We start from the raw sequence: 23,123 nt of genomic DNA, 5'->3' as shown, positions 1-23,123 counted from the left end.
TTCGTGCTGCAATTATTTCCTTGCCTGTATGGGCAGGGTGATGTAATTGGCTCAGGGCGGTATTTAACAGTGCCAACGGTATTACAACTTTCCCAGTGCCACCCTGGCGCCATAGTGCGTCAGTTGGTGACATTGTGCATCCTCTTTTCACCCATACTTCTTTTTCGGCCATTGGTGCAGCCGCTTGTAGTTCCATAATCTGTGTGGCTGGGAGATGGGTGTACCCTTCTCTTATTAACATCTCCCTAGCTATTCCCCTCCCTCTCCCTCTCTGTGAGTCTGTGGGGTTCCATATCTCACCAAAATATGCAGCATATTTCGCATGTGCGTCTGCTGCTGCATTACCTTTTGATACGTAGTCTTCTCCATTTGTGTGTGCGGTGCATTTTACCAGGGCTAGTTCTTGGGGGTCGTTTATTACTTCAATTAGTTCAGCCAACAAGAGGGCATGTTGTACTGGAGTGCCATCAGCTCTCCTAAACCCTCTTCTTCTCCATTTTGATAGCCCTGAGTGGACTGTTGATGTAACATATGCACTGTCAGAATATATAGTTACTCTTTTATTAAAACTTTCCTTTAATGCCAATATTAGTGCAACGAGTTCCGCGGCTTGAGCAGAGTAATGCTGTGGTAATTGTACACACTTCATAGCCACACACACCGGCGCCTCCATCATTTTTACTACTGCTGCCCCAGTCCTTCGTATCCCATCTCCTTGATCAATAGTTGATGACCCATCAATAAACAAAAGCTCACCTCCCTCTAGTGCGTTTTCTTCAACTTTCCTAGTACATGAGTACATTTCAGTTACTTGGGTGCAGTCGTGGGCGTAATCTCCCTCTTCAATTACTTCTGCTAGGAACCTTGCAGGGTTAACCGTGCTACATCTAACAATTGCTAGTTCAGCTTTAGACAAAATAATCTCATAACCTGATGCCCTCTGTGTTGTTAGTGTGGACTTAGGTTTATTCAATATCGCAAATAATGCATGTTCCACAAATAGTGTAGTTGGACACCCCATAGTTATTGCTGATGCTTTTTCTACTGCAAAAGCAGCTGCAGCGAGACCTTGTTCACAAGAGAAGTGGCCTAACATTATAGGGTCTAAGTGACCGCTGTAAAATGCTACTGGTTTATAGCCCATGCTAGTTTTTTGGGCCAACACTGCTTTCATCACTGCTGAGTCGCAATGTGAAAATATAAAGAAGCGCCGCTCATAGTCTGGGGATGCCAGTACTGGAGCAGTTGATATCGCGTCCTTTAATTCGTCAAATGCCTCCCTCATTTCCATAGTCCATCCCAACTTTTTCTCCCCTTTATTTGCTTCCTTCAAACCCTCAAGCAGGGGTCCTATGTATGAGCTATAATCAAATACCCATGCTCTACAGTAGTTGCACAGCCCCAGAAATTGCTGCAGTTCTCTCACAGTCTGTGGCACGGGAGTGCTTGAGATGGCCTGTGCTCTTTGTGGTGCAATCCTTCTTCCATGTTGAGATATCAGTTGGCCAATGTAAAGTACCTGTTCCTGACAGTATTGTATCTTTTCCATGTCTACCTTATACCCCTTTTCAGCCAATATTGTCAACATTTTTAAGGAGTCCTCTCTACATTTGCTTTCGTTTGTACTGCAAATTATTAAGTCATCCACATACTGTAACACTGTGCTTTCCACCTCAACGTTACCCAAATCCATCTGTATTACTCTATTGAAAATTGAGGGTGATTCACAATACCCCTGTGGTAATCTGGTATGTTTCCACTTTGTATTTCGGTAAGTAAAGCTTGTCAAATCTTGTGAGTCTGGGTGTAATGGTATTGAGAAAAAAGCATTTTTAAGGTCAATCACTGTAAATCGTGATGCTTCTGCTGGAATGCCACACAATATTGTGGCCGGGTTTGCTGTTACTGGATACTCTGCTTCTACTATGTTGTTCAAGGGTCTGAGGTCCTGTATGAAGCGCCAAGACCCCCCTTTAGCCTTGCGCACCGGGTACACAGCTGTGTTACATGGTGATTCTGAGGGGACCAATATGCCATTGTTTATAAGGGCCGTTATGGTTTCATATATGCCCTCATCTGCCTCTTTTGACAATGGGTACTGTTTCACTCTTGGTAATATGGCACCTTTTTTCAATTTTATCCTTACACCCCCTATGCTTTTTATGCATCCCACGTCATAAGGGCTAATAGTCCATAATGATTTGGGCACCTTTGACATATCCTCCTTAAAAAATGGGACTGGGGTGCCTGCGGGTGCCTCAAGTGCCATTGCAATTTTCTGTGCTACTTGTTTGTGAGCCACTCTTAGCCATATTTCTACACTCATCATGAACACCATTTCATTTTCTTCCTTTTCTTCTGAGAACAGCTCTTCATCTGACACCTGGGTCAGCCTACACCCTTCTGCTAGTGCTATCACCGCCCTCCATGCTCTCCCTTCTTTATCTTGGGCGTGCACAGCAACATAATCAGCTGTTGCAATAATGCTCTCAATGTCCACTGCAAACACCTTCCCTTCCAGTTCATTAGCTGGTGTTTCTGGTCGGAATAGATAGGCTGCTGGCCTCCTCCATATTTTCCCTTCTATCCCTGGCATCCATGCAAATGCCATGTCTGTGCCATATTGGAATATCTCGCCATCCAGTGGCTCCGCCCTAATCGCTGTCTGTCCACAGTATGCTTGCAAAATCTGTCGTGCTGCGAGCATGTTAATCCCTGGAGTAGAGCAAATTATGCCATCCTCTGTAAAGGAGATCGTCATATTCAACCTGTTCATTATGTCTCTCCCCAGTATATTTACTGGCGAGGCACTATAATACAAAAGTGGGACTGACAGATCATAATCTCCAATAGATAAGGGAACGTTATCAGTAAATGGAACCAACCCTTTAGCCCCAGAAAATCCTTGGGTGTTCATGGCTTCGCCTGACATCTTAAATTTACCTTCCCTTATGCAAGACCGGGTTGCCCCGGTGTCAACAAGAAATGATAATTTTTTGTCACCTATCGTTACCTCTATGCGTGGCTCCTCCGCACTATTAGGTGTTACTGACAGGATGGGACACACCAAGGCCGTCTGTGGGCTGGCCTATTGGGGGTACAATGATTGGCCATTCCCTGTGTAAGGGTTGTGTCCCAACACCGACACCCCACCCAATTGTGTTCGTTCAGTTTGGGGTGGTGGTTGTATTAACGCCACTTGTTGTTGTGGCGGCGTCAGTTGCTGTGTTATTTGTTGTTGTGGCAGTGAATAGGTTTGTTGCTGTCGTGTTTGTTGTGGTTGGTCACTCCCTTGTTGTGACATCTGCTGTTGTTGCATGCCCTGCTGTTCTTGTGAGGTCCTAGGTTGTGCTTGTTCATTCCATGCTGGTGTTCCTGGCCTGACCCTACATGTACGTGACATGTGTCCTAATAGTCCGCAGCTCCAACACACGGGTGGTTCCCTGTTTTGCCATGGGAAGCTCCCTGTGTTGTCCTGGTATACGGGTTGCCCTGTGGGGTAGTAATTTCTGAGTCCCCCCCCCTGTTGCTGGGTATTATATCCATATCCTCTCCCCCTCATAACCCCTCCTCTTCCTCTGTTATAACTATAATACCCAGTTCCTTGCATTGGGTACCCTCCTCCCATGTTCGGTGTGTGTAATTGCAGAGGCGGCACTTGCTGTATTACACCTTGTGGGGGCGCTATTTGAGCTGGATCTTGTGCAGCCACTACTTGCGTTGGGCTTTGGGCCATTGGTGTGGGCGTAGTTATTAGTGCCCCTTCCATTGTGTATTTAGTAAGTTTTTTCTGTACTAATTTGGCCTCTTCTGTTTTCCTGTCCTCCTCCTTTTGTTTCATCTTTCCTTGCCATGTCCTGCAGTGATGTACTATAGTCAGTTGTATTTCTGGCCATGGTTTTGCTTCCATTCCTACTACTTTCTTTAGCTGTTTCTGAACTCCTTCTGGGAGCCCTTGTACTAGTATATGATAAAATATGGCTGGTGTTTTGTCCCATTGTTCTCTAGTTTCCATGCGCCACTTCTCTTGAATGTCCTGGATATAATCAACAGGATCCTCATTTTCACCCCTCTTACGGGAAGTAATGGCTCCTATGTCTGAGGTGTCTGGGTACTGCACTCTCAGTGCCTGCCATAGCGCATGTCTGCAGTTTGCAAATGGTGCCCCATCATGCGATGTGTTTGTTATTGTTACCCCATGGAATCCCGCTCTTTTCCAAATGTCATCCGCTCTATCCCCTAATATTGATATTAACAGGCCCTTCACATCTCCTACTGCTAGTTTCTGTCCTGCGGTGTGTTTTTCCATTTCATATATCCACTTACCCGCACCTCCACTTAGTGATGGGAGCCTACATTTTATATTTTCCTTATCCGTATGTTTCCAAGGTACATACTGTGGTCTAACCCCTCCTCTCTCCAGCAGTGGCATTAAATTCTGTCTTTTGTCACCTTTTACGCTCCATGATATTGAGTCTTCACACCCCTCCTCTTCCCCCATTTCTTTTACTACTTCAAATTCTTCCTTACTACCTCTGCCCCTACCTCCCTCTTCTTCCTTTCCTCTTCTTTCATCATTTCCTGTGTTCAATATGGGTATGTTTATTTGTCTGTCTTGCCTGCGACTAGGGAGGTCCCTAAGCCGACATGCATACGGTGTAAGTTCGTTCATGAAGGGCGCGAGCTTTATTCTGTGCAGAGAGCGTGCGGTGGTTGAACATGTAGGTAGTGACGTGGGAGGGCGGCGTGATGGAGATGTGGGTGGCGTGGTTTCATTGGTTTGTGTTTCCCCTATTCTTTTCGTTTCCTCCTTACTTCTCTCCAGCTCCTCCCCTCTTCTACTTATCCAGGGCGAATCTATGTTTGTTCTAGTGAGGTACAGTTTATCTAAGCTTTCCCTTTCACTCTCTCTTCCATCCTTCTCCACTCCTTCTTCCTCCTCACTACAAAAATCATTTATAAATTCCACCCCCCACTCTGCCTTTTTTCCTTTTATTGTTACTGTTTTTAAATCTATTAGGTCTCTTTCTCCCCTTTCGTTGTTACCAACTGTCCCCCCTAGTGCTGATGTCGTTGCTACCTCCCTACTTTTATATACATCTCCCCATCTTTCACTCTCCCTACCCCTCCCTTCTCTTCCTTCTTCACTTCTCTCCTCCATTTCCCTACTATTTTCCTCTCTTTTCCTTTTTAATTCCTCCATTACTTCGTTGCTCATCTGTTCCAATATCCTTTCATCCTCCCTCTTCATTTCCCATTTCACCCTTTCTCTTTCTACTATACTCTCTATTACCTTCCCCTCTTCATATTTTTTAGCTGTCTCAGATATTATCCTCCTCCTCCATATTTCCATTTCTTTTTCCTTTTCTTCTTCTTCCTTCTTCCTCTCTCTCAGCACTACTCTTGATACCCTATCTGCTGCTGCTTTTACCCTTTCAGCTTCTCTCTTTTGTTCCTCGCTTCGTTCCCTTAATCTTTCCAATTCGTCCTTACCTTCTTTCCTTTTCCTCACTCTCTCTCTTTCCTCCCTCTCAAGTTGTTTGATCAGTTCATTCTGCTCATCCCTTAGTTTTGCTAATCTTTCCTCCAAAATCTCTTCCTTCTGCCGTAGTAGCTCCTCTCCCCTCATTTCACTCTCTCTGGCACTATCCTCGTTTGTTCTCCTTACCGCCTCCCTTTCTTCTCCAGTTAGTGAGCCTCGTAATTTCAACAATATCTGTGCAGCTACCCACTCATCGTCTCCTATCTCTACAGTCTGCTCTTCTCTAATCCTCCCTTCCCCCATTGGTATCTTCCCATGAGCCACATATGGTGGAGGGCTGTATGCCGGGTTTGAGTATCCTTCAGCCGCCCTTATCTGTCCTTCTATTTCTCCTAATTCTCTTAAAGGGTACAACCCTCCTCCCTCTGTTTTCACTCCCGGTGTTATGGGTATCTCATTGCTCGGTTCCTTTTTTATGTCGTCTGATTTATCAACCTTTTCTCCTCCCTTTCTTTCGTTCCCCGTATTTTTTGTGCTTTCGCACTCCTTTTCCCCACCCGTTCCTTCTTTCTTAATCTCCTTTTCTTCCGGTGTTTCCCCCATAGTGAACATTCCATTTGGTCCTGGTCGAGACCCCTGGAACATCCTCCATAAGTTAAACACCTCCACGTGGTTTGCCAACTTCTTCCCCTTGTATGTATTGTGCAGATGGTTCAGTAGTGAGTGTTGGGCATATGGATCGAAACTACCATTAGGCGGCCATGGTGTTAACATTTTGTTGTCTGTCCCCTGGGTCCACTCTATGCTGTACTTAATTAACTTCTCCCTGTGTGGTGGCAGTGTGGTGCATATGTGCTGTAGTGGGGTAGTGAGGGTGTTCCCCCACCCTCCCGACCCTCTCCCGTATGACATGGTTGTACTCCCCTTGTTACCCTTCCCCTTACTACCAATTTACAATATACAACCTTGTATTGCTTACCTCGCCCCGCAAGTGTGGGGACTTACGACAATCCTTTGACAAATTATGCAATAGTAATAAATGTGATGTTATATTATATTCCTTCCCCTACGGCCCCCTGCGGCCGAAGCGCACGCAGCCCCCTGCGGCTGCGTACCCCTTACGACGATCTTATACAGTTGTCCTGTTTCTCCGTTCTCCTCCCCCTTTTACACTTGCCGTGGCCGGCGTTCTCCGTGCGCAGCCACGCCCCTTTCCCCTTCTTCTTTCGATCCACTGGTTTATAGTTTATCTCCTTTATCATGCTTCTCCTCCCCACCACTCTCAAACCCAAGGTTCCTTGTGCTCGCGATATCCTATTAAATCCCTACTGGTGACGTCACCGATTTCTTCGAGCTACTGGTATATTCGTGTTATGTTCTTTAAATTCAAAATACACTTGTAATCTACCCCGCTAACCCTACAGCTGTCTTCCTGTCTCTCCTGGAACAAGGTAATCTCATCAATACTATAACCGGACTGCGCACGCTGCGTCGCCTCGCGTGTGATACGCCCCTCAACAGGAGGGCTTAACCAGCCAATTATCTTCCGTTTTGGGCAACTACGTAACTAGCCACCGCCCACAGGGAAACGTCATCTACCTATCGAGTTTCTTGCTCGAACAATAGGGAACCTCATCTACTCATTCAATAATAAATATCAAACCGTAGGAAACCACACACCCACCCTCACACGTAGTCGCGATTCAGGCCAATCAGTGTCTTACGAGCGGCTGCACGTGATGTTTTCGTGCCCCGCCCCCCTCTTTCGCGTAACGTTAGCTCACTGTTTCGAGCGGCTGCACGTGATGTTTTCGTGCCCCGCCCCCCTCTTTCGCGTAACGTTAGCCGCCTGCTCTCGCACTCGTTTCGCTACCATTCATTCCATTAGCAACACTCAATTAAACCCTCGCCGCTTTACAATACCTCCCTCCTCCCTTATTTACTTCCTCCCCCTCCCTCACAATTTCGCATTGCTTGTTGTGCGTGTCATGCTCACCAAGTTCTCTTGATGCAGGGCCGCTCGACTGCGTGCACCCCTCCAAGCGGCTCGCCACCTCCCCTCGTCTGGACCACGTCTGGACACTCGCCGACCGCGGGCGGGATACTTCTCAACCGGCTCCCGAGGGCCAATATCCGGATTGCGCTGTCCGGTCCTCTCGCAGCTCCGCGATGGTCCTGTAGTCCTCAGAAGGGGGCAACGGCAGAGGGGGCCGCGCCGCCGGGCCTCCTCGCAACGGGAGTGCCTGGAAAAATTAAAAATAAAAGTCGATCTTAAACAGATCTCAGCAGTGCCTCCAACTTGTCGGGGGGAAATTCTGCCGGGGTCGGCCGGGCCGTCCGCAGACCTCCGGGCAGGGAGGCCCCAACTCCTCCCGTGTATATCTCGGATCGAGACAGAGTATGAGGCACACACAAGGAGCAAGGCAACTTCTGCTGTTTATTATGCAAACGGCAGGGATGGGTCAAGGAGCGTACGCGTTCGTCCTGACACACACACAATCGTGGGGCTCGCAGGCCCTTTTTACTGTAATATGACGCGCTACTTGCGTCACTTCAAAAAGTTAACAAAAAACCTATCGCCACTCTTAATTGGTTGCTCGAGTGGTAGGGTTAGTATAGTACACATATAGAGAATGATATTAGTGGTCAAGGTGTAGTCAGGTGGTATATCTGGGTTGTCCCTATAATTAGATACATAAGAATTGTTACATGAAGACTCCTGAGGATTGGCTAATGTTACTGACGTCTGAGATAAGAGCCCCACGTTCTGATTGGTGCATCCGTGAGCTCCCCAGCCTGGGACCACCGTTGTTCCCAGCTCTCGGTGTACCTGTGTTTGCAACAATGTTTCAATATGGGTACGTGCAGACAATGTGAGGATTTATTCATAGGTGGAAGGCTGACCGCTCCCACTGTAGCAGATGTCCATTGAGCCTTTCAAGTGTATCGGCCTATGTCTCGTAGCGAGGGACCCAGACGCCTTTCTTTCTCCTGGGCTTTGGCATCTCGTCAGGTTCGGCTTGGTCACGTGAGGCGGGACCGTGTTTGAGGCAGAATTCTGCACAATTAATATTGCTTTTCCACTGTGTGTCTGGTTTAATTTGTAGATATGATTCTAACGTTGGTACGCGGAGTGCAAGGTTGCAACATCATGCCTTTGATGATTTGTTCTTGGATGTGGGTTTGCAACATTGCGAGCTTGGCTGGTTGCTCCACCAGGCTCATTCTGCGGGATCAGCAACCTGACTTTTGCTTTGTTAATGTCCACGGGAACTCTTGCCTGAGGCCTACTTGGGCCTGGTGTATAAGTGATCCATTTCGGGCATGGGTGCTTTAGGTTATAGTGGCGTATATTTCCATGACCAGTATCGTGTTTCTATTATACCTCTCATGGTGGTAACGGGTTTCAAGAGAAGCGTGAGCAAGCGGCGTTATAGATGAGTTCATGATGCATCTTGCGTTTCTGCATTCTGAAAGCCTATGTAAAAATAATAAAGATGCACGTCCGTGAATATGCCTGTCGCCTACGTCAGAGCACTGTGTATGTTCTTCGTGTAGATTGTTGTGGGAATGTTAGGTGTGTATATTTGTACAGATGTGCTTCCAGTTGTCTAGGTCGTCATGGCATCTCTAACGACGTGTGGTTTTTAGTCTAGCTGATCCGAGCCGCAGGTGTCGGCATGGCCAGTGCGGGCTGCTGGGCAAACAGGTGGACACATCCGTATGTTCCTGTACCATGGTACCTGGTCGTCTGGTAACTGGACAAACTCTTCTCGCGGCGGGTGTCTGGGCCGTGACCCTCTAGGCCAAGCGCGAGAGGTGAAGGACGGGAGCCTGGACTTCCATTCTCCCACTTCAACACTCTCTGCGTGAGCTCTGTCAGCATCACCCCAGAAGATGAGCCCCCTCTTCCTGGTACCCCCCTGCGTAAATTCTACGAGATAGTGTTGGCGGAACACCCCCCCTCGGCCGGGGGAAAAATCCCATGGAGAAACGGACCTCCGCACCCCCTGAAAAAGCCAGAGGAAGAAGAGACCTCGAGACAACGCCACCACACGCGCAGGCTGCGTGTCAACGATACCCGAGGCCCCGCGTGTAGGCCCCGCGGAGTCGCACTACGCCGACAAGGACCAGCTTCTGGCCCATATGAAGAGAAGAAGAGGGCCCACACACTCGGTGCCTGGAGACAGCACCCCCGAACGTTGCCGCGCAGCAGATCTACCGGCCTCTGTAACACCATCCCCCGACACGACTCCTTGGAGAGAAGCCGCCGTGGAGCCATATTACGCGGCGCAGAGATCACCTCCCTCTGAACTCCAAGACCCACAGGTACCGTCACCAACCTCCACGGACCCCACTCCTCAATGTTGAATGGGCCTAGACACCCGCGTGTTGTGAAGTGTGTAGAGGTCCGGGTGAACGCTTTCTACCGGCCTCCCCTATTGGACTCCCTCGCCTCCACAGGGACTGTCATCAGGGACCTACGTTGTCCTCTGCCCTATCCCCGCACCTCAAGTGGAGCAGTGTGCACTTGCGCCCGGACCCTCGGGCCCACACCCAGACACGAACAGGGGAGTAGGCCACAGTGTGGACCTTGGACGGTGCAGCAGACACCCACACCCAGGCCGGCCCACAACGTAACACGGATGAGGGAGCAGACCACGGTGGGAACCCACAACGACACGTGTAATCCAGCAACAGCAGTCTCCGACCTTCCGGCGACCTCTTAAGGGGACGCATTATCTCATTACGCCCTCACCACCGTACCTCCACTGGAAGAAGGTAGCCTTGGACGACACCTTTCTGCGAAAGAATCCAACGACGCTGGGGCTCGCTACGATGTACCAGTAGCAGAAGCTATTACCATCCTGTTCACCCCACGCACTGCTCGTTCCACCCAGCCACTGGAAACGCCTATGACCGCTAAGCACAGACTGTCGCACTTCGCCTACACCCCTGCTTCACCTGCACCTTCCAAGCCCCCAATGGCGAACAGCACCACCATGGCGAATGACCTAGTGGCTGCGACAAAATGAGACATCGCTGCCCTTCTGGGTGAAATAAAGAACTTGGGCTCTAACATAGGAGACAAAATAGACAGGATTACGCAGCGGATTGACAGCATGGAGGATAGACTCGAAGGAGTGGAGAACAATCAAGCCTCCATTGATACTCTTGAAACACAACTCGATCATAGGATGACGAAGTTAGAACGCCGAGAAGTGGACTTTAAGCTTAAGCCTGATGATCTAGAAAACAGAGAGAGACGTAACAATATCCGCATTTCTGGTATTCCGGAAAGAGAAGGCGAAACAGAGGCGGACCTCAAGGAAACTCTACACAATATTATTAAGCTTCTTACAGCTGATGAGGTGGACAAACCAATCACAGAACGAAGTCACAGAGCGGGAGGCCCTTTGGGCGGACCACAATCAGTCCTGGCCCGATTCCATCGCTTTCGGGACAAGGCCCGAATCCTCGAAAAAGCCAGGAAAAGTGACATGATCACACTAGGAGGATCCCAGATTGCGATCTATCAGGACTTATCTTCGCTGATGCTGGCTCTGGAAGGATGTGTGGCCCCCTCACTAAGAAACTTAAGGAGAAAAATGTCAGATACAGGTGGGGCTACCCTTTCCTGCTAATATGAAGGAACCAGACATAGAATAAGATCCGAAAAGGAGATAAAAGCATGCATCTGCGACCTTCTTGGTCCCCCTGACGGAGATCCTAATCGAGACGAGAAACAAAGAGAAGATCAAGAATGGCATACTCAGGGTGCTCGGAGGAAGAGGGTGAAGGGATTGTGGAAATTCCAAAGAGGCAACCTTTCCCCAGAGGGGGAAAACGGAAGATTTCACAATATCGGTAAAATCAAACCAACGCAGTGATCTATATTGCACATGTAATAAGTGTTGACATTGATACAACCCCACGACTCTAATGATTACAATTAGGGGGGGACCATGAAAGGGCTCAACTCAAACAATGATGTCATATTTGGACAAGGGGCGTGATGTAACGGCCCCTATGGGTGGTTCGATACCGACTCAGTGTCCTTACCTGGGTACGATCGAACGCCACCAACCGGAAATGGGTAAAGAAAAGGGTAAATACAAGGAATCGTTAAAAAACTTTGTAATGGTCAATGCAGTACTCACCGTCTCATATACATACCAATGCAGCGTAGGATCTAGAGCAGACATGCATCAACGAGCAGTCAATAGTAGTCACCTTCCTTTGAACGCAATCAATGGCAGCAAACATTGATGCGGGGCATGCCACCCCCCTGAGAGTAGGGACACTCAATGTTAAAGGCCTTAATTCTCTGACGAAAAGATCACTAGTGGCCAGAGAATTCCGCAGGGCCCAGCTTGATATTCTTCTCCTCCAAGAAACCAAGTACATGAAAGGCGAGGAACGGCGAATCTTACCGAAACAGGTCGGAACAGAATTTTGGGGCTCCGGTCCATTATGAAAGGGGGGAGTCAGAATCCTCATCAGAAAGGGCACCGAATTTGAACTCACCAAGTCATGGTCCGACGTAGAGGGCAGAGCACTTCTAGTGAGTGGCCACATTGGGAAAATAGATGTAACCATTGCGACCCTCTACTCCCCAAATACAGGTCAATCCAGATTCCTCACTAAGACTGTCCCGAAGATTCTACTCGAAGCGCCCGGCCATGTCATTCTAGGTGGCGATTTCAATCAATGGGCCGATCCTGTCAGAGACGTAAGCCTGGCAACCCCAATGTGAAACTCAACGACAGAACCGACCAAACAGGGCCTGCTGCCATGATGGAAACGTACAACATGAGGGATGTGTGGAGCGACCATCACCCAGACGAACAAGGCTTCACTTTCTACTCTGCCCCCCACAATACATACACCAGAATAGACTACCTATACGTAACTAACAACCTCGCAGAGATGGTGTCACTTTCAGAGATTACCCCGATCTCTTGGTCTGACCACGACATGATCCACACAGACATCCAATGGTCAAACCTGTCAAGAGTGGAAAATGGCGATGCAATGAGACCCTCTGGAAAGATGTGGCCTTTAAGGCTGAGATGGAGTCTGAAATCACGCAGTTTTTTTACACTAACGACAATGGCGAAGTATCCAAGCAAACTGTATGGGAAGCCGCCAAAGCCACTTGGAGAAGGATCCTGATAAGAGAAGGCGCGTCGAAAAAAAGAGAGAGAAACATTATTGAACACAAGTTACGAACCGAAATCACTCAGCTGGAGTCTAACAACCGGGGAGAATCAGAATCCAACCGAACAAAATTGAACGAAGCAAGGGGAAAAAGAAACAAATTTGAAACTCTTAGAACACAAACAGATTGCACGCTGAGATTTTTGAAGCAGAAATTCTACGAGAAGGGAGACAAGACAGATGCGCTTCTTGCCGCCAGGCTCCGAGAACAAAGAGCTGAACGAAGGGTACTACACATATCCGACGACGCTTCCCCTGACTCACGCCCTTGCCCCACTATCCCGGAAAGCTTTGCCAACTTTTATGAAGCTTTGTATTCCTCCGAGTCAGACCCCGACCAGCCAGAAATAGAATCTTACCTGTCTTCAATACACATGCCCCGCATCCCCTCACTAGATGTCGAACTGATGGAATCCCCCATAACTGATCTGGAAGTTCAGGCTGCTATAAAGAGGCTCACTTTAGGCAAATCACCGGGAGAAGACGGCTACACAGCCGGATTCTACAAAACCTTTAGTTCTCTCCTCACCCCCTTCTTAACGGAACTTTTCAATGAAATCATTGAAACCGGTAAACCCCCCGACTCCTTTGTCAGGGCTCTCATTACAGTAATCCCCAAAGATGGGAGGGACCCGACAAAATGCAGCTCTTACCGTCCCATTTCACTACTTAATTTAGATGCAAAGATTTACGCAAGGGTACTGGCTGCAAGGCTCGAAACACTAATGCCCCAACTTATACACTCTGACCAGGTGGGGTTAATACTGGGGAGACAGGGGGCCGACACAATGCGCAAGACCCTACATTTAATTTATGTATCCCAAACCATGAGCAACGACCCTACTGTCCTATCCATAGATGCAGAGAAAGCTTTCGATAGGGTCGAATGGGGATTCCTAAAAGCGGTGCTGCGTAAGGTTGGAATGGGTCCGAGGTTCAGAAGGGCAATACAAGCGGTATACACAGAACCTAGAGCGGCGATATTTGTGAATGGCGAGTACTCTAGATGGTTCAACCTGGAAAGAGGGACTCGTCAGGGGTGCCCCCTCTCCGCGATCCTCTTCGCCCTCTCCCTAGAGCCCCTAGCGACGGTAATAAGGTCTGATCCAACTGTGGAGGGTATTCACCTGGGGACGAAAGAATATAAAGTGGCACTTTACGCGGATGATATCCTCCTCCACGTCACCAACCCTATGACCTCGGTCCCCCGGGCTATCTTCCTACCGGATGAATATGGCAAGCTCTCGTGGTTCAAGGTGAATAAACAGAAATCTACCCTTTTCCCACTCCAAGGCCAAGAAGTGGCTAACAACACCAAATTTTCCACGCTGGGCCTCAATATTGAACACGCAAAACTGCGAAACCTAGGGATATTGATCACTAAACATCTTGACGATCTTTATGAGGCAAATTTCCCTCCCTTATTACAGCAGTTCCAGGCTGACCTGGTGAGATGGGAGAAACTCACAATCTCATGGCTGGGTCGACTCAATGCGATCAAAATGGTGTCCCTTCCCCGATTCCTGTACCCTTTCCAAATGCTACCGATCAGAATACCAGCCAGCTTCTTCGTTGACATTAAAAGGGCCATCCATAAATTTCTCTGGCAAGGAAAGAAAGCAAGGGTCTCGTATAAGACTCTAACACTCCCAAAAGAAAAAAGAGGTGTTGGCCTCCCCAACCTGCAAAAATACTACGAAGCTTCCCAACTCAGAGTCCTGATCCCCCACTTACACAACTTCACGAGCCTACAAGGGGTCAACATGGATAATCATTACTTCGCACCAGCCACAGTGTCAGAATGGCTCTGGTCCCCCATACGGAGGATCTCCAGAAAGATCAAAAATCACCCAATACTCAGTACCATATGGAACATTTGTACCCCGGGCAAGAATATGCTCAACATCACCACATGGCCCTCCCCTCTGAGCCACCTATGGTCACCCGGAATCAACGACCACATCCCGAAAGTTGAAAGGTTCCAAACATGGTACGAAGCTGCGCTCGAGAGAGTTGGACAACTACAGAGAAAGGACTCTTTCATATCCCTTCCAGAACTAACCAAAGCCCTCGGAATTGGCTCCCTGCCCACATTCCACTACATCCAAATAAAAGGTGTTTTGACAAGACCAGGGTGGAAACAGTACCTGATGAGGGACCTCACACCCTTTGAGAAGATATTGGACTCAAGAACAGAGATAAAAGGCATAATATCAAGAATTGATAGAAAGTGAGGGGGGGAACACTGACCTATTGAGAAACAAATGGGGAAGAGACTTTGATGAACAGTTCACCCCAGAGTTATGGGGAACCATATGCAAAGCAGCCACGCAAACTTCCATTGCGACCCAATACAGACTTCACGCCATCAAATTACTCCATAGGTGGCAATATGACCCCATCAAACTATCTAAGATGTTCCAAACTACCAGTGCGGAATGCTGGAGAGGATGTGGAGAAAAAGCAGATTACTGGCACATGTAGTGGAGCTCTACTCATGTAACAGTCTTCTGGAACGAGGGATAAAAGAAATCGACGGCATCTCCAGAACGTTAGACCCCTATTTTATTCTATTTAGCCTCGAAAAAAATGATGATGACTGGACTAGAGTGAGAGACCTGTCCCCACAGTTACTGCTAGCAGCTCGAGCCGTACTTGTTACGAAATGGAAATCAACTTCACTGCCCACCAAAAACGACTGGGCTAACGTCGCCACCAATATATGCATAAGGGAGCATATCACAGCATCACTCCATGGAAGGTCAGCACAGGTAGAGGGCCTATGGATGGACTACAAAACCAAATATCTCCCCAACGGACTCTAACAAAGTCCACCATCGACCCCTCCCGTGTAAACTTGAAAATAAAAATAGGAAGCGACCCGCCATGATGCATCATCCTACCCTCACCGATGAAGCTTTTACTTTGACAAATGAGAGACCTTGACTGCCATTTGTAAAACGCTGCAATGATCAAACTGAATGCTGCATGACCAACTGGGGGCTGGGGGGTGGGAAGGGGGAATGGTGAATTCGGGTACTCATACAGAACTTAATCAGAGACAATGGGCTTGTCAACATGAACATTTGCTGTTATTGAGCTCCACTGATTTGTCTTGTATATCAGAGCCTTAAAGTTTTTCTTTTTTCTGTTTTTGTACCATGACTTCTGTTTGGACACTGAATAAAGACAAATAAAAAAAAAAACATATAACCTGCAAATGCATATATAACCTGTGCTTAAATTGTATAAATGTAAATCCTGTAAATGTATATCCAACCTGTACTTTCCCCTGTAACTAAGTGCCCCTCAAGTAACAGTGACACAGTGCCCAAGGGCTGTTTGTGCGCTATACAAATGTAAAAATAAATTTAAAAAATACATTTTTCAATGAGTGTTTTCTTCAAAACATTTTAGAAAGAAAATCATCAAAAAAATGACTGTCAATGTAACAACGTATTACCAGAAGACTATTAAGGGTACCCTTAAAGGTAATATTGAATGCAAATAGATTGGGTTACATGTCAGGGAGATAACGGCCGACCCATTTCTGGCTGATTTCTGTCTGACCTCAACTGTGCTCCCGTTGAAGTTTTATTCCTGTGGGTTTCGCACAATCTGACCTCCTTAACAACAGTGCTGGGTCCCTGGGACTGCATCAGTGATTCTCTGCTTTGCCTGCTTCTGCTACAAGAGAGGAAGCCAGGTGGGTTCTCTTTTAGTCCCTCCACAGACGACCAGAACGTAGCAAGGCATTAAGCAACTACTCGCACATTTTATATAGATTTTTGTAAACATATGCTCAAAAAGACCCCCTAAGGCAGCATACCGTTAAGCAACACCTTCCACCCCACCCCCATGTCCAGGCCCGTGATTGCTGGATTCATAAGTAAGGCTCCCGGTTTTATGGTATTTATCTTTTTGTACATTTCCACCCGTATTTATCCATATATATTTTTTGGTCATTGTATCTGTATTTATCTTCCTTTAATTTCTTTTTCTTTTCTGAAATTAAGTTTTTCTAGTATTTTTCCAATTTTTTTCAAATCAAATGTGTAACTTTGAAGATATATTTTCAAATTGAATATGTATACGAAAATGCAAAGTAAACTGCTGAATCCCATTATGGTGGTAATGCTGAGAAACAACTGCCTAGTCTTCACACTTGAAATCACCATGGAGAATAAAATGGTCACAGGCCTTACTTTGCGATTCACATTTAATGTTGCCTTAGGATGAGGCACTGATTAAGCTGCTCAAGTGCATAAAAAGGTGACTTTTAGTTGCTAATGTAGTGTTAAAAGTTCTGAAAAGCACAAATCTTTAACAACCTGCAGATTGACAATGGTCACTTCAACCATTCATTCACCAGTCACTGCTGATCTGCAGATGAAAGGGTTGCACGCTACAAACCAGTGCAGAAAACAATGGGTGAATTAAAAATATGTTCCAGGCCATCAAGAGGCCTGCAAAGACTACACCTCTGCCTACAAAAGAAAGCTACTTTCTTTGATTACGTTTTTACAAGTTGCCAATCTGCGCAGCCTTGATCAGCCATGCCAGCATGTGAACACGTTGCTTTTCTGTTTTTTTTAATGAGTTTTAAGCATAAAAACAGACAGGAACCCAATTTATTTCCATCTGTAGTCCTGTTCATAAGGCAAGTACAAACATGATTTTTGCACTGTTTCTCCCTCTGTTTACGCAGCACTGCTGGTTATAGTCACTAACCCAGAAGTAGTGGAACTATGTTCCCTGCTGGCCTGCCCCCGCTCACCACAAACCCGATTGCCACGCCCCCTTCCACGTGCAATCCAAACCCCCAAACAAACACAATTGCTGTTTAAGAGAATGGAACTCCAAGTTTCAACTTCTTCCTACACTTTTATTTTTAAACTAAACCATTCCGGAACGATTTCTTTTTAAAATAAAAGTATAGGATAAGTAAAACTTAAAAGTAGAGGAACACCGCTCCCAACCGCCCCCGCCCACTGCAACAACTGGTCACTAACCTTGATTTCAAATACATTGAAGTAGGATATAATCATGTGAAAACATCCACCAAACAAAGAAGTACCTACTTCATTAAGAGGTCTACTGCGTACAAAAAATAGTTGCCCAATTGTTATACTAAAATTATAGGTAGCCATGTGATTGGGCTTGATGTGCCATCCTAACACCAAAGTTATATGCCCGTTTTATAGGTGGGCAAGAGCAGGAGGTTCAGTATGACAATTAAATGGTGGAATTATGAGGCAATGTTGGAGGTCCCCACTGGGACAGGAAAGAGGTCCCAAATTAATCAGCATAGGCCTCACAATATTGTTTTCTTGCAACAAATACAGCTGACAACAATTAAAATCACATTTGATATTTCCTCTCTAGACAGGCCTCAATCACTGCATGAGGGCAGACCTTCTAGTTCATGACATACTACAGTAGCATGAGCACAGGTCTCACATGTGTGTATCATGCAGCAAACTCAGCAGCAAACTCAGCAGCAAACAATTGAAAAAACACAGCCCTTCTGCTACCTCCAGCAGAATAAAGTCACATACATCACAAAAAGTCACTGGCATATCGGAATGTCACATTTGTCATAGACATTGCACACATTACATAAAGTTGAAAAGATCCTCAGAAGCAAAACATTGTGAGATTCTATGTACCTACACTCTCTCTCTCTCTCTCTCTCTCTCTCTCTCTCGCTCTCTCTCCCTCTCCCTCTCTCTCTCTCGCTCTCTCTCTCTCTCTCTCTCTCCCTCTCCCTCTCTTTGCCTTTCTCTCTATTTTCAGACCCTTCTCTCTCACTCATTGCATAGATGTATTGTCTATGTTGTGCAACAAGGGATTGGCAGGTGAAGCGGGGGTGGCTGCTTGGGAATTCACCTCATGATCAGCCTTGGAAGTCAAGGAACTTTTGGTTGAGAGAAAGGGCTCCTCGGGTTAGTAAGAATGCAGGCTATCCCGAGTTCCCCTTTCTTAGTGTGAACGAGGCATCAGAGAGCTATCTGATGGCTCACACCGTGTTCAACATGTGCTGTGCCCAGTGGGGCCTCCTTGGTAGGTTCAGGGACTTGTCCATGACCATTTGCCACTAGAACATGCCAAACTTCAAGACTCCTAGGTTCTGACTGGGATAATATGCTGTGAATGTTTGCATGTAAGACTGGCAGGGGACAAAGTCTGAAGGATTTGGGCCGGCTGCCAGGTGTTATTAAGCGATGGAGAGCTTATCCTGACGTGCATATAATGTCCTTCATAACCAAAATATATCACTCTGAAACAAATTGTGATGAATCCCGTGGGGTCCTCATAGAAACCTTGCCTGAAGTCTCCTTCCAAGTAGCCAGGGGAAGGCAGCCACTACCGGATCGTAACCTTGGAGGCGGTATTAGCCGGGAGGATCACCTGGGAGGAGAAAGGGCCCCAAGGGAGTGGGATGTCTCAGTTGGGAGAGATGCAGTATTTGTCTTCTTCAGAAGGCAAGATTTCTATGATGCCAGAATATCTAATGGATTGATGTCAGAATAACTTATATTTTATTGGGCATTTGTATGGCACCTATACACAAGTGTTTCCAGGTATCACAAGACAAAACATGGGGCAAGGAAGACATAGGAAAAAGAAAAACAACAATGATGGTTATTTTGGCCTTGTGACAAACCTACTGTGCAAGTACAAAGACAAAGGTGATAAGTGCAGGGGAGGGAAGAGTAGGGGGCAGGATGGGAGAGTGTGAAGGGCCACAGTGAGGGGCCCAAAGGGGGTGAGCAAGTGCTGAAGGTGCCAGTGAGGGCAAGTGCCATGGGATAAAAAGGGGGAAGGGCAGATAAGTGTGATGGACAGGGTGGATCACATTAGGCTAGTCCAGGAAGGGTGCCTGAGGGCAAGTGCTGGTAGCGGATTCTGGTGGAGACTGGTCACGGGTGGTCTGGTCCCATGTAGGACTCAGAAGGGACCAAGCACCAGTTGCATCGGAGGGACATAAACACGGGAGGGGGAGAGGGAAGGAAGAGGAGAAAGGGAAAGTCTTGGGAAGTTTCTGGAACTTAAGAAGATCCGGCTCAAGTCTGAGGCCTGCAGAGATTTGGAGCTAGAGGACCGAAGAACTCTAGGAGGGAGGTATTTAGGGAGAGAAAGCTTGATGTAGAGCGGTCCCAGGCCCCAGACAGCCTTGCGGATGATGCAAAGGGTCTTGAATATGATCCTTGCAATCACGGGTGCATGTGGAGAGATTTTAGGGCTGGAGAGATGCAGTCCTTGGGCTTGAGGCCGTGGATAAGTCTTGCAGCCATATTCTGGATTAGTTGAAGGGGGCGAAGGGAGGGAAGAAGCAGATTGAGGAAGAGGCTGTTGCAGTAGTCCAGCCTAGAGAGAACCAGAGCTCTGGAGACATTGAGCTTCTAGAGGAAGGTGAGGAAAGGGAGAATGCCTCTGAGGAGGTGGAGCTGAAAATTGGACTTCATGGCAAGCTCTGTGATGTGTGGAGAGAAAGAGAGAGGGAGTCAATGTCATGGTCATGAAGTCAGGGGCACGGGAATGCAGGGGTTGCATGCACAGGAGACCTCGGTGGACACTGTCCTGGCGCCTTTGGCACCAGGCTCATGAACAAAAGTAAACAAGAACATCCATTTAACACCAAAAAGCTTTTATTATGGACATAGCACTTCAGATGCATTAACCTTGAACATTCCATCCATTAAGCAGCCCCAAGTGTACTCTTGGGTGTGGCTGCTAATGGATTGCCTTTGCACGTGCTCACTCTCTAGGAGTGGCAGGGTGTGGCTGGTAAGCCGCCCTAATGGGCGTGCCCACAACCACAGCTATATAAACTGCCCCGATCCTCAAGACAGACGCTTCATGTTATTCTGCACTTGCAAGCAGCGTAATGCTCACTATCTCCTGAGGTCAGACTTACCTTTGAACATCCTGCTTCCTGGACATCCTGGACATCCTGCTTCCTGTCAGCATACTTACCAACTGGGGGAAGCTGTTCTTACCTGTACATCTCTTCGGCGAACCAAGTATTCATCTTTACACTTTCCGGAACGCCGAAATCTTCGTCTTGGCAGCGCAGCACGACACGCTCCATCGTCGACAGCAGCGCCTGCAAGGAAAAACAGAAGACGAGGTTAGACATCGAAAAAACAGTCAGTTTAAGGTTGCGCTTCGCCATACTTCGCGCTTTCCTTAAACCATCACTTACATGCTGTCGAACATTGCGGTAGTATCCATCTTCCATCCGGCCGTTATCAGGGATCAGTGAAGGAACTAGATCCCATTCGACGCACGCCTGCCAGAAGTTGCAGGACAGAGAGTTTATCTTCCATAATTCACAGGTGAGCTTTATGGGCCGGCCTATGCTCACAGAAACCATACTTTGGGGTGAAGGGTTCAAGAGGTACGACAATCACAGATTGGCACACTCACACACTCTTATCTCCATGCAGAAGCAGTATCACCACATACCAATGCTCACAGCTTTTCTACTGAGAGAGAGGCCTGAAGGGGGTGATTCAAGTTCAGGGAGGGCTGCAACCATACCCCAACGCCACCGCAGAGACCAAGGTGAGCGTAACAGTTGAAGATGACCCCAAGGTTTTTTGTCTCACAAGATGGTGAGGGGAGGGGGCCCGGGAAGGATGGCCAGAGAGTGGGGGGGGGACAAGGAGCAGGCATCCCAATGTGAAGGATCTCTGTCTTGTTGGCATTAAGGAAGAGATCATTGCACCATGCTTGAATAGCACTCAGGCAGTGAGGTATGAGAGAGGAAGGAGAGGAGGAAGAAAAAAGAAGCTTAAACGAGAGCTGTGTGTCATCAGCATAACACTGGAAATGAGGCGAGAAGGTGGAGATTAAGTGGGCCAGAGGGGCTAGGTAGATGTTGAAGAGCCATGGCGATAGGATAGAGCCTTGAGGGATGCCACAGGAAGAGAGTGAGGTGGAGGAGAGGAAGGGGCCAATTTGCACTTGGGATAGTTGGTTTGACAGGAAGGAGATCAACCACGCCAGTGCCTGGTCCATGATGCTTAGTGTTTCATGGAGACGATTTATGAGGATGGAGTGGTTGTCTGTGTCAAAGGCAGAAGAGAGATTGAGGAGGATCAGAACAGAGGGAGAGTTAGAATCTAGTTTCGAGAGAAGGTCTTCACGGGTGATCAGGAGAGTAGTTTCTGTTCCTCTGGATGCTCTGAAACCAGAATAGTGGTTATGGAGGCAGCCAGCTGAATTAGTGTGGGGGTTCAGTTGGGAGATAACCAGCTTCTCCATGAGTTTGCTCAAGAAAGGGGTGATGGAAATAGGGTGATAGTTAGCCGGGCAAGGAGTGTCACAGACAGCTTTTTCAGGAGACGGTGCACAAGAGAGTGTGTGAGAGGTTGTGGGAAGGAGCCGAGGCAAATGAATGGTTACAGAGATCAGCCAAGGCAGAGGCGAGAGAGGCAATGTTGTCCTTGATGGTTCTGGAAGAACAGGGAGCACCAGTTTGGAGGAGACGTTCAAAGAGCGGACTACTCTGCAATGGGAGAGAAGGAGGAGAGTGTGGGGGGAAGAGGGAAGCCAATGGAGGCAAGTGAGGAGGCGGGTTGTGGGGGTATATGACAGAGAGGAGAGGATGTGCTAAATTTTGGAGGAGAAGTGGGAGGCCAGTGCAGTGCAGAGGGACTGGGAGGGAGGAGGAGAGCAGGAGACTGCAGTAGGATTGGCAAGTTCCATGCAGATTTTAAGGAGTTCAGCCATGTTAATGTTGGCCCCAATAATACGGGCTTGGACATTTGCCCTCTTCTTGGAGCAGCTGGCGAGATGATATTGCCACTTCCGCTCAGCAGCTTTGCCCTTGCGTTTGAAGCTGCCAAGTAGGAGTCATAGCCAAAGTTGCATTTAAAGGCAGGCTTCATGTGGATCCTCATGACAGGGGCAAAGATTTCCAAGGCATTTGAGATAGAGAGACGGAGGTTAGGCAGAACAGAGTCAGAAGGAAAGTCCCAGGCAGGGGTGGGAGGAGGGATGAAGGTGGAGGCAAATGCAGCAACTGGCACACGCTTCATTGGTGGAATGACAGAGAAGGAGACTGGCAGTATGGGTAGAGGCATCGTCTGGGGGCCAGGGAGTACAAGGTGGGAGGAGAGGAGAGAGTGGTCAGACCAGGAGAGAGGAGTAGTTAGAGGCTTGGAGAGAGGGATGTCTGTTGAGATGCGAGCATCCAATGTGTGGCCGGAAGAGTGAGTTGGACCAGAGAGAAGAATTGTGAGGGAAAGAGAGTCACAAAAGTCACTGAACAGTGCAGAGGCCACATCCTGAGAATGGAGATGGATGTTGAAGTCCCCAAGAAAGAGAAGTTTCGGGGAGGAGGCCAGGAGAGAGGAGAAGGAGAGGTCCACCCATTCCGAGAGAAAAGGAGGGGTAGGTCAGGGGACCT

At 47.7% G+C, this 23,123-nt stretch overlaps 1 protein-coding gene across 1 annotated transcript in view; it reads left to right on the top strand.

The window, feature by feature from the left end:
- Window positions 1-23,123, top strand: part of C7QH13orf42 (chromosome 7q C13orf42 homolog) — a 333,157-nt gene that overhangs the window by 211,504 nt on the left and 98,530 nt on the right. The window contains exon 3 of the mRNA XM_069640348.1: window positions 13,783-13,802. Coding sequence (XP_069496449.1) covers window positions 13,783-13,802 — 20 coding nt within the window. The remainder of the gene's footprint in view (window positions 1-13,782; window positions 13,803-23,123) is intronic.

Source organism: Ambystoma mexicanum, chromosome 7q (assembly GCF_040938575.1).
Source record: "Ambystoma mexicanum isolate Mex_15411 chromosome 7q, UKY_AmexF1_1, whole genome shotgun sequence".
Classification (NCBI taxonomy): domain Eukaryota; kingdom Metazoa; phylum Chordata; class Amphibia; order Caudata; family Ambystomatidae; genus Ambystoma; species Ambystoma mexicanum.
This window is presented reverse-complemented; position numbering and strand designations above follow the sequence as displayed.